Source organism: Macrosteles quadrilineatus, unplaced genomic scaffold, assembly GCF_028750875.1.
Source record: "Macrosteles quadrilineatus isolate MER2022 unplaced genomic scaffold, UCM_ALF_1.0 Scaffold_6__1_contigs__length_79288215, whole genome shotgun sequence".
NCBI lineage: Eukaryota > Metazoa > Arthropoda > Insecta > Hemiptera > Cicadellidae > Macrosteles > Macrosteles quadrilineatus.
The window spans coordinates 62,880,754-62,893,078 of record NW_026542599.1 but is presented as its reverse complement, the minus strand read 5'-3'; the positions used below and the strand labels follow the sequence as shown (position 1 = coordinate 62,893,078).

Genomic DNA, 12,325 nt, shown 5'->3' with positions numbered 1-12,325 from the left:
TATTACATTTTTGTGTTTTGGCTTTCTTGTTACTGTATGTGTTTAGTACGTGTCTATATTATTTTGGTTTTGTCTTCGTTCATTCAGTTAGATTCCAGTTAATTTCTTAATCTTATTTTGGGGTACCGGTACCTAAATATTAAAATCAAGTTTTTATTAATTAATATTAATAAATAATAGGCTATTGTTATTATTACTGGCAAATATCGTGATTAAGCTTGGTGAGGAAACAAATCAAGGCTAAAAGTACAATTTATAAAAATTTAGTTTCTTTTAAAATTTGTTTTATTGTTGTGCCATTTATTTTCAAGATTCACTGAGAGAAGAAGATATGTTTGGTCAGTCTCAGCCATTTGACGAAGAGGCCGAAAAAGAAAACGTTTACTTGGAGCTTGAAAAAGCTCTTACTGAAAGGAAATGCAGAATCATCCAGAAAAAACAGAAAATCAAACGTAAGTACTTTTATACGTACAGCTCCTTTCCGTTTTAGTAAGTTAGCTATATATTCATTTTTCGCCAACCTACTTTAATAAACAGGTAGGATGATACAAAATACTTAAATGTTGGAATAAAAGGCTACAAATATACTAAAACATCCCTGTTTATTTTAATTTCTAATTCACATGATTATAAATATAAAAATAGGCTTATTATGTGCAGCAAAAAATGTTAATTTGTAACTTTATAACGGTTATACACAGTCTTATCTTGGTAATTCAATTTTTTTGATAAAAAAAACTTTCGATAATTTAAAATAAAAGCTCAGTTCCTAGAGAATCTCTTGATATTTTGAAGTTTTCCCATGCATTTTGATACATTCCGTTTTTTTTCAAGTTTTAATCAGAGAGCAGGCTGATTTGAAACACGCAATAATTCAAAATTTTAATGGTTTGCTTATCAAGCACAGGTTCCAAAGAAACCACACTACTCAAAAGTGAAACCGTGGCCAAAACAGTTTGTGTTGTATTGTCATGCATGGCAACTGGTGTCATGACAAATAAATACAAGTCATATGCTTGCAGCAGTAGAAAGTATGGCAGAATGAAGTCAAAAGTAGCGAAACTTTTGAAAAACTTTTGAAATTCCATCAAAACAGAATAAGAAGTGTTTGACACAATCAATCGTATCAATATAATATTATTGATTATGTAAGTCTCAAGTTCAAGAAGTAAACAAAAATAACAGAATAGATTTTGTAAACTCAAATATGCTGTTTCATCTGTTATGATCTTGAGGGATTGAATTGAAAGGGTTGTCTACAACATTTTGTGGGTAAGGCCCAAAGTACCAGGCAGTTTTCTTCTGAGCCACAGGCAGGGCCGATTTACCAAATAGGCATGTGCCTAGGGCGCGAGGCAATTGGCATTTTTGCGGGGCGCCAAATAATTGGAAAATAAAAAAATTTGGTGGTTGTATTTTGCATGATCGCGGTAAACTTTTGATGACCCCTCCCGGCCTTATAGACATCGTAACTGTCTCCCACGATTGTGGCAAAGTTCTGACTATTTTCCACGGTCGTGTATACATAATTATTACCTTCCATGATCGCGGCTACATATGAACATATCCCGTGGTCGTGAGGAGATTATCATCGTCTCGTGGTAGTGGCAAAGTCTGATCACCCCTCGCGGCCGAGAAGACATAATTAATCGTCACTCACAGTCGTTTGTTCATAGTGGTAATCATTTCCTTCCATCTTGTGGAGATCATCATCGTGTTCCCCAAATGAGGCAAAATTCGGAACTTTTCTCGCGATTGTATGAACATTATCGTCTTCCGTTATGGTGATAAAATTCTGATCACCCCTCGCGGCCATCATTATATCGTCCCCCGCGGTCGTTTGTACATAGTAAACGCCTCCCGCGATTGTGGCAAAATGGTAATCATCTCGAGAACTCCCTCGGCCATGTAATGTATAGATCATAGTCTTCCGTGAATGAGGCAAAATTCTGATCTTTTCCCGTGAGCATGTGGAGATTATCATCGTGTTACGCGATCGTGGCCTTCTGATCAACCCTCGCGGCCATGTAGAAATCATTATTGTATCTCATGCGATCCTGTAGATATCGTCATCGTCTCCCACGGCCGTGAAGACATCGTAATTATTGTTTCCCGTGGTTGCGGTAAAGTTTTAATCATTCCCGAGTTCATGTGGACATTATCATCGTCTTCCATGATGGCAACAATATTCTGATCATCCCTCGCGGCAATATTCTGATCATCCCTCGCGGCTCTGTAGATATCATCATCGTCTTCTGAGATCGTGGAAATTCTGATAATCCCTCACGGCTGTATGTAGACATATTATCGTCTCCCGTGGTCACGAAAACATCACTGTTGTGATTCGCGATGGTAGTAAATTGAAAATTCCAGTTAGATAAGCAAAATTCACGCATAATTCCCAGTTAAAAAACTCAATCTTAATTCTCGGATTCCTGGTTTTCCCCGTCAGTGGACACCCTGTATATATATATATATATATTGCAAAGGGGCGCTACTATTAGTTGTGCCTAGGGCGCTGACAGGGTCAAAAACGGGCCTGGCCACAGGATTTTATTTAGGTTGTTGTCAGAGGTGCCAACCCAATAAACATTTCCTTGATATTTTTTTTCAAATTAATTTGTAATAATAATTATATTTTTTTAGTGGTAATAAATGGAAGGATAAGGCAAGATGAAGAATTAAAAAGAGCTAGTGATGAAGAAAAGCGTTTTAAGAAGGAGATTGAAGAAGTCAATGACCATAAAAATACAATCGTGAGGAACATTGAAAAGTAAGTTGAAAAAAAATGTAGGCTACATTTTAATTGTAGAATTTTGAGATTGTACAATACAATTACATATCTGTTTTCTGGGGCGTTTAAAATAATTAAAATACATTTTCAGGATGAAAATCCTGCAATTATATAACAAACCCCCAAATGATCATGATGATAGTCTAACAATTGCGGGAGGTGATCACTACTTTGCTTTAATCCTTGAAAATGTTTGGAAAGTCAGTTATTACTTCTAAAATTTAATCAAAGTAAAAGAAAATAATTATGTATATCGGGTTTCACACTCGATTCTATTTAGTAAAAGTTTTACTTGGATTTTGGATTAGAAACTGCTTTGCTCATTAAAAGTCGTCAATCGACACCCTTTTGTACACCCAGCTCTGCTGACAGCTTTTGCCAGATTTTTTTGTGCCTCATGATATTTGTAGCTATGTTTATAGGTATCTAGTAAGTTACTCTTGTAGGCTTGCTGAGTTGTAAGCGTTGTTCCTCAAATTAATTTATTTTTATAGCGAACACCAGTCTCGCTCGACACTAGAATTCACTCTGTGTCACCTAACTAACAATCTATCTAAGGAAAAAGAAGAAACCAAAAGGATGAAGAGTGAATTTGATGCTGGCATTAAAGATGCTCATGATACATGGAAGTTGTATAAGGTATGTGCTAAATCGAGTACAGTACTCGCTGAATAACTACCATTACAATGGGTTGTGTTTATTTTCCCTGTTATAACAACAACCAAAAAAAGTTCAGTTGAGTGTCTAAAATCTGTTAAGATCAGGGTAGACTTGTCTATCTTATACAGTATTACTGTATCTATTACGTATATTAAGTTGTGAATTTCTCCTATACTATGTTTCTCCTTTGAATTTGAACTCCTATGTTGAATGTCTCCTCAGGTATGGAATTTTACTTTGGGGATCATATAAAAAATCTTAACACATTTTCAGAGCCCAAAAGGCAATCATACATACTTTATTAAATGAGGTATGTAAAAAAACCTAGCTGCAGACCACTTAAAAAAAATAAAACTTAAATTGAGTATTTTCATAATCTTTGAGTCAAATCTATAAAAAGTCATCAGAAATTATGACTGTTATTCGTTTTAAAATAACACCTGTAATACTTACCAATTGCTCAAATTTGAGCAACAGGTACACTAGTAGTGGTTTTTACCTCACTCTGGCAATCCAATTGTTGTATTCCACAAATAGTTTCGACCTGCTAAGAGGTCATCATCAGGTGCGTACAAGGATGATTACTTCACATGAAGGTCGTCAGGGTGGAAAAGTGTATGTTTATGTGTCAAAAACTTTTAATCCTGACAACCTTCATGTGAAGTAATCATTCTTGTATGTACCTGATGATGACCTCTTAGCAGGTCGAAACTATTTGTGGAATACAACAATTTGTTGCCAGAATCAGGTATTTAAACCACTATTATTAAATAATATAAAAAATATTGAAAATTAGCAGTAGCTTGATCAAATATGTCAATTTTTACAAATATGTATTTAATAGTGGGACCGTTGTATTATGAGAATTTATTTTCTAGGAAAAGTATGAAAACTTTCCTCTGGCAAAGAAACGACGAGAGGTAGAGGTGGAGATTAAGAAAGTTGAAATAGTTTTGAAACAAGCAGAAGTAGATACGACCGAATACATGAGGAAGAAACAATTGAAACAAGAAATAGCAGGTACATGTGACTAATAACCTCGGAATAAAAAGATTTTAAATAACGGGTACAGGTAGTAGATTTTTTACTTTCAATTATTCCTTCGAATTCACCTGCAAAGTTCATATTTTAGACCTTCAATTGTGATTTTTAACTTCCCGGGAAATTTGAAAATTAGAGACAGGAAGTCAAAATGCTCCCTATAACTAAACTTTAAAATTGTCAATGAGGGTCATCAAAATATTCATGATAAAATTGTGATATCTTTATCAGCATGAAACATAAATGTGCAGGTACTTAAGTATTTTTGTGCTCTTAGCAAGTCTGCATGGAAATTGGCTGTTTGTGATTCTGACTACTGGTTGATAAAGCTTGCTCGACATATATTTGTAAAATGGATACTGCATAATGCCATAACAGTATCCAGTTTACAAATATATGTCGAGCAAGCTTTCGACTGTACAGTTTTAGGACCTTTTCACATATTTTCTCTTTCAGTCTTTTCACTTCCAAGACTAAGTAAGCCTATCAAAAGACGTTTCATCATGAACATTGGTTAGGATTTGAAAATCCATTCATGATGACCATATTTCTTTGTTGCAGTCTATATGGTTCATGAACCACGCCACTTATACTGTTCTAAATTACCCTGTAAAGCTGTATTTAATTGTTGTCATAGAGCTGTTTACAACAGGTCGTAATTATAGCTTTTTGAACTGATCTAAATTTCTTCCCTACATTGTCTACCCTGTAGACGATCCAAAAGGGTGCTCATATATATTAGCCTTAGTCTTTAACTTACTAGGGAGTATAAGTATGTGTCACTGTGTTAAAGAATTTAATTGAATTAATTTATCTAGATTATTTAAATGGTGTTAAACTGAGGGTGTAGGCTATTGAAATTTGGAAAACCTGCGGGGAACCTGTTTGAGATACATTTTTTTGTGCTTGAGTATTAAAATTCTATACAATTAAGGTTGCCAATGAAAGATAACATTTAGCTTCATTTGGTGTCATGTTGTTCAGCATTACACTGATCTGTGTTTACACTTTTCAGAGAGGAGATTTCAGCTTAGTGTGGTTCAACTGGCTGAGACGTACAAAGTTTACCAACAGCTCATGGCAGAGCAGAAGGAGTTGATGGATAAAATGCTGTATGTACAATAATATTTAAATTAAATAACAGTTCAGTTGACAAGCAAACATTTACAATCCACTTTGGGTAGTGAGAAAAATAGCACTTAATTATAACTGTATACTTGTGTTTAAAGCTTTACTATGGTCAGATAATTAATCTTTAGCAACTCTCAGGTTAAAATCAATATTTAGGAACTACTGTATGCCTGTATGAATAAAATTTGTTGAAATTATCTAATTTAATTTAATCAAAGTACTACCCAAATTATATTTGGTAAAAATAGTTGCTACACAAATGTACAAAACTCTTCTATTCTGGTCTTGACATTCCTGTCTTCTCCCATCACAGTTCCTCTTCCTACTACCTGACACCTCATTCCTCTTTCTCCTCATCTATCTACATTCGTCTCCCTCTCCGTCTCCATCTCGTCATCATCATATCCGAGCTCTCATCTCACATGTTCAAATTATCCAAGTATTGCTTGTCTACTGTACAACTCTTCTGGTCCCTCCATTCCCAACTCTATACCACCTTGTTTCACTTTTAGTAGGCCTAGTTATTAAAAAAAATACTATTTCTCCAGCATGAATTTTCTTTGTTGTAAATTCCTTCCAAGTCTTCTGTCTGTCCCATAAAAGTTTACCATTGTTTTTTAATGCATTATTTAGCTAGCCACATACATGTTTAGCTTATGTTCTAGTAATTTGGATTCAACATTTCATTATAGCAAGAGAATTTGAATCTAAACATATTTTTCTCAATGAATTTTAACTCTCCTACTGCATATTGGCCTTTTGTTAGTGCATAGGCTAAGTGTGTAAAATTGTTTCACATTTTCAGAAAACTGAAAACTCGTATGGCTGATCTGGAGTCAGGAAAGACAACAACGCGTCAGGTAGCAACACCACAAACAAGTGAGACATAGGTTTTTGTAATTTTTTATAGATCAATATATGATAATTATTATTTCTATCATTTTGCAGATTATTATACAATGCAGTATTAGCAATAAATGAACTTTGCCCACTATATTTGTTCATTGTAATAATAATTTTTCAGGTTTTATTTCAATGGCAATTCATGTAGAAATTCATCGCTTCCTCAGTATAATTTCAAACTCAGGGTAGTCATAGAACTAAAATTGTGTGAAATCTAGGAATTATGTGTGAATTATTATTTTTTACCAAGAATCCCAAATTTTGGTGCCATTTTGATGTAACATTGACATAAGACGAAGGGTCTAACACCCAGGCACAAACTTTATTTGCTTGTGTAAAGGCTCACAGAACTCCATTAGCGCATGGAAAAGGTGACTGTTAATACACTCAACTTGACTAAAATTAGGCACGGTAGTTGTTTTCAGCCTGAAATTTAACACATTGGGCCAATCGTTCATTGGTCTGACCAGTGCCGGATTTAGGGTACTTGCGGCCCTAGGCCAAATTACTTGAGCGGCCCTCCCCCTGTGGTGAAAATTCCTTGCGATCGCAGAAGTAATAGTGACTATCTCCTATACATCAAGGGGACATCATCATCGACACCCGTGATCCTGGATGAAATCGTGGACATCTCTCCTAAACCAAGTCAAAGCCATCATAACTATGATGGCTTAGTGATCATAACTATCCGGGACCGCAGTAAAATCGTGAACATCTCCCGCTGGCCGCAATCACGGGGACATCATCATCGAAACTTGCAATCGCGGCAAAGTCGTGTTAAAAACCTCTCCCGTGGACTGCGATCATGAGGACTTCATCATTGTCACCCGCGGCCGTGCCGAAATCGTAAACATCCCACTCGGGAAGCCATCACGGGGACATCCACATTGACACCCCCAGCCGCGGCGAAATCGTTAACATCTCCCGTGGGCCGCAATCACGGGGACATCATCATCAACACTCGCAGCCGCGGTGAAATCATGAACATCTGCCGCGGGCCGCAATGACGTGAACATCATCATCGACACTTGCGATCGCGGCAAATTCGTGTTAAAAAAATCTCCCGTGGACTGCGATCTTGAGGACTTCATCATTGTCACCCGCGGCCGTGCCGAAATCGTAAACATCCCACTCGGGAAGCCATCACGGGGACATCCACATTGACACCCCCAGCCGCGGCGAAATCGTTAACATCTCCCGTGGGCCGCAATCACGGGGATGCATCGTCAACACTCGCGGCCGTGGTGAAATCATGAACATCTGCCGCGGACCGCAATGACGGGGACATCATCATCGACACTTGTGACCGCGGCGATATCGTGAAAATCTCCTGCACACGGGCCGCAATCACGGGGACATCATCATTGACAACTCGATACAGCATCTAATTCGTGAACGTCACCCGCGGCCGCGGCTAAATCATGAACGTCTCCCACGGGCCGCAATCACGGGACATCATCACAGGCACCCGAGGCCGCGGCAAAATCGTGAACATCTCCCTCGGTCCACGGAGACGTCATTCAAATTCAAATTCAAATTCAAATTCTTTATTAACTCATAACATCTTTTGGAGTACAATGTACATAGATAGGAGTTTTGTCAATATTTATAAAACTAATACTAAACTGTTATATTTTTGATAAAACTAATTACAATTATTAACACTTTAAAAATATAATAGTAATACTGAACAAAAAGAAAAAAAAAATTATCTGTAAATTTCTAAAACTAAGCTCAAATTACAAGACTAAATACCAGTCTGGTCTGTATCAGAACAGGATATAGGCTTTTGTCCTGTATTTAATTCTACTACAGCAATCTTTCATAAACCGTGGCCAACCTACCCATCAAAACTATCAAGAAAAAATTCTTCAATGCTATAGTAAGACTTTTCCAATAATAATTTATGTAAGGTTTTGAAGACATTTTTTGATGAATTTTTGCTAATGATTTTTGATAGTTTGTTAAAAATTTTGATTGCCATGTAATTTGGACTATTTTCATACAGAGAAAGTCTATGGTGTGGATATTGAAATAAGTTTGAGTGACGTGTGAAATAGTTATGGTTAAATTTATACTTATCAACGCTGTCCTGATTATTGTAGAGTAACTTGACAATTTCTAATATATATAAACCTGTTACTGTTAAAATTCCAAATTCTTTAAATAATGATCTACAGCTTTTTCTTTTGGAAACTTTTGCCATTGTCCTCACCACTGATTTCTGTGCATTGAGAAGTTTTTTCGTTTTGGAATTGGATCCCCAAAGAACAATACCATATCTGAGTCTCGATTCCATGTAGGCGTAATATACTAGTTTACCAATATCAGTAGATGTTGTATCATTAACTACACTTAATGCAAAACGAAAAGAGTTGAGCTTTTTTGTTAAGAATTGTATATGGTCGTCCCATTTTAATTTTGAATCAACATGAATGCCTAAAACTTTATGAGTATCCGCTAAGTTTAATATATTATCAGATAAAAAGTCAGAATTTTTACAATTTTTTACTTTAAAATGCATTATACGTGTTTTTGAATTATTCATTAGTAAACAATTTTTTGTGAACCAATCTTGCAGTTCTTCTATAGTCTGTTTAATGGAGATTTCCAATTGTTGAATATTTGAATTTTGAACTATAACGTTGGTGTCATCAGCATATAAGAAAATATCACCAGATATGTGAGAATCGATGTCATTGATAAATATCAGGAATAATAAAGGTCCCAGTATTGAACCCTGGGGAACTCCATGGATGACCTTTTCCCATCTTGATAAAAATTTTCTCTTACTTTTTAAAATGACTGTCCGTTGTTTTCTATTATTTAAGTAGTTTGAGAGTAGTTCCATGACTTTACCTCCAATACCTACTTTCTTTAGTTTATTTGCTAAAATCTTGTGATTAACACAGTCGAACGCACTTGATAGGTCACAGAAAATTCCTGCAGTACTTTGTTTCCCCTCCAATGCTTCTGTGACCATGTTAACCAACCCAGTCAATGCAGATGTAGTAGATAGATTTTTCCTAAAACCGAATTGTGATTTTGAAAAAAGATTATTACTTTCTAAGAAATTGGTAATGCGTGAATTTATTGCTTTTTCAAATATTTTGGAAAAATTACTTAAAATAGAAATAGGTCTGTAATTTGTTGTATCTGTTTTCATTCCTTTCTTGAATATTGAAAGGATTATGGTCACCTGTGATCGCGGCAAACTGGTGGTGTAATAGCTATTTACATTACAAGTGTAGTAAGAGCGTTTTTACATCACGCAGGTGAATGTTGTGCAACGAGCGAAGGCGAGTTGCATAATTCACCGAAGTTATGTAAACACGCTCTTGCGTAACGTGTAACGTACAAGATTTTACCTGACCCGACAATATTCAGGAGGTTACGAGCAATATGCTTCATTATCAATTTCACTCATCTTCTAACAGTAACGTTCATTTACAAACAAAAGCTAGGTTAGGAAAATTCTTCAAAGCATAACAATAAAATTCAAACACACAGCTGATTTCTAGCGTTGAACGTCGTTGGCTCCATAGAGGTACAGCCCGCCCTCGCTAGTCCGACAGGTACGGGACTGACGCAGTGTCGGATTTTCAAAAACGTCGGATTATCGAAAATGGCTATTCTGTAATGCATTTGATTGCCAAAAAGATATAACTATCATTTTAAACAATATATTAATCACTATTAAATTCTTGGGAAGAATTAAAAACACAGAATAAAGTAAACACAATTTTAATTTATGTAGCTAAACTTATTTTACAGTATTTACAAACAGTACTGTACGTACATCCCAAAAAATATGCATAAAAGTAGGCCTACAGTACACAATTCATTAAAAAAGTAGGCCCCTGTAAAATTAATACATACGTGTTTCAGCACAGTATTTAGTTGTTAAAAAAGTCTGTGATTGACTTCTGCTTCTTTTTTTGTACACAGTCCATCATTGCTGCTTCTTGCAATCCTTTTAAAACTAAAACTTTTGTCATGTCCACATCTCTCTCTTGGCACCAACGTAACAAAGTATTAGCAGCCGATACAGCGTCATCACAGCTGACGGTGAAGGTTTTTTCTGGCGCTGCGTCCTCGATCACGTCGTCATCAGCTGCTGTAACTTCTTGGATTATATCTGCGTCTGTCACGTCAGCATCAAGGTTGTCCTCCATGATCCATGGCCTAAGCTCTTCAACTGATGCGGGGGCAAGTTGCACTTCGTTACAAAGTTCCAATGTAGCCTCCAAAACGGGTTCTGGGTCGCTGCTGGATGTAGGATTACATGTTGTAAGACATGGATTGTTAGGCCATACATTTTTCCAAGATTTGATCAAAGTTGTGCTTTTTACTTGTTGCCAAGCATATGCAACATTCAAAATGGCGTCCTTAATGTTGAAAGCTTTCAAAATCGCTGCAATATCAGCATCAGGTTGACTGACAACATCCATAAGAATGCGCTTTTTGTAGTGAGCTTTGAGAGTTTTTATCACATTTTGATCCATGGGCTGGATTAAAGCTGTGGTATTTTTTGGTAGGTACATAGCTTCAATGTAGCCATCAGCAGTTTTGATTTTCAATTCATCAGCATCAGGATGTCCTGGCGCATTATCCAGTAAAAGAAGGGCTTTCATTGGTAACTTGTTCTTCTTTAATTCAGCCTTAACTTGTGGAACGAAGCTGTTAGTGTACCAGTCATGAAAAACTTCTTTTGTGACCCAAGCGCGACTTTGTGACTTGTAAGTTACTGGCAGAGATTCAACCTTGACATTTTTGAATGCTCGAGGGTTTTTTGATTTTCCTACAACAAGCAGTTTTAAAGCATGAGTGCCTGATGCATTAGCACACACCATAAGCGTGAGTCGTTCTTTTTGCAATTTCCTTCCAGACACTTTTTTTTCCTCATCACTTACAAATGTTTCTGCCGGGAGCTGTCGCCAATTCAACCCGGTTTCATCGGCGTTGTACAGTTGCTCGGGAACTAAACCAAGCTCAGTAATTTTTTTGTCCAACATTTCAATGAACGCATCAATCTCAGACTTGTCAGCAGATACCTTTTCACCACTCATCTTCATAAACCGTATACCATGGCGTTTTTTGAAGTTTTCGAACCATCCATGACTAGCTCGAAAATCATCCTTCTTTGTTATTTCTGTGTAGAAATATTGCGCTTTTTGTTTAAGTATGTCTCCGGAAATAGGAGCATTCCGTGTGCGTTGTTGTTTAAACCAAATGAACAGTGCTTCTTCCACCTCAGGAAACTCGCTTGTTCTCAGTGTTTTCCTGTTTAAAGCGTCGTCTTCAACAGACTTCATAAACCCTTCAATTTTTTCTCTCTTCTTCATTACATCATAGATCGTAGGCCGTCCGATGTCATAACATTTCGCTACTGCAGTCGGCGTTTCACCGCTATCTATTCTTTTAATAATCTCCCACTTCTCCGATATTGTTAAAGTTTTGTGTTTCCGTTTAACACCACTTGTACTAGCCATTTCACACAACTACACTACTGTACTGTACACGAACACTTGCACTTACTAACAAAGGTACGACTGCAACGGAAAAGTGAACTGCACGTCTCGAAAGTCAACTGAACACTGAACGGAAGGGCTCCGTCGGCAACGAGACGTGAGTCACAGTGTTTCATGTCACTGCATGCTTATTTTTGCTCCCGTAGCGGCGCCTGACGGCACGTCGGATTACCGAATACGTCGGATTTCAAAGCGTCGGACTAGCGAGGGCGGGCTGTATATTTTTTTAAGTTATCCACTCAAATGTTATTTAAATGGGTTTCAT

At 36.7% G+C, this 12,325-nt stretch overlaps 1 protein-coding gene across 2 annotated transcripts in view; it reads left to right on the top strand.

The window, feature by feature from the left end:
* Positions 1–324: 324 nt before the first annotated feature.
* The window catches only part of LOC128996333 (uncharacterized), a 45,085-nt gene continuing 33,084 nt past the window's right edge, over positions 325–12,325 (top strand). For both annotated transcript variants that reach the window (XM_054421593.1, XM_054421592.1), the window contains exons 1-6: positions 325–452; positions 2,647–2,773; positions 3,289–3,433; positions 4,333–4,474; positions 5,511–5,607; positions 6,432–6,505. In XM_054421593.1, the coding sequence (XP_054277568.1) occupies positions 332–452; positions 2,647–2,773; positions 3,289–3,433; positions 4,333–4,474; positions 5,511–5,607; positions 6,432–6,505 (706 nt within the window). In that variant the 5' untranslated portion in view covers positions 325–331. The remainder of the gene's footprint in view (positions 453–2,646; positions 2,774–3,288; positions 3,434–4,332; positions 4,475–5,510; positions 5,608–6,431; positions 6,506–12,325) is intronic.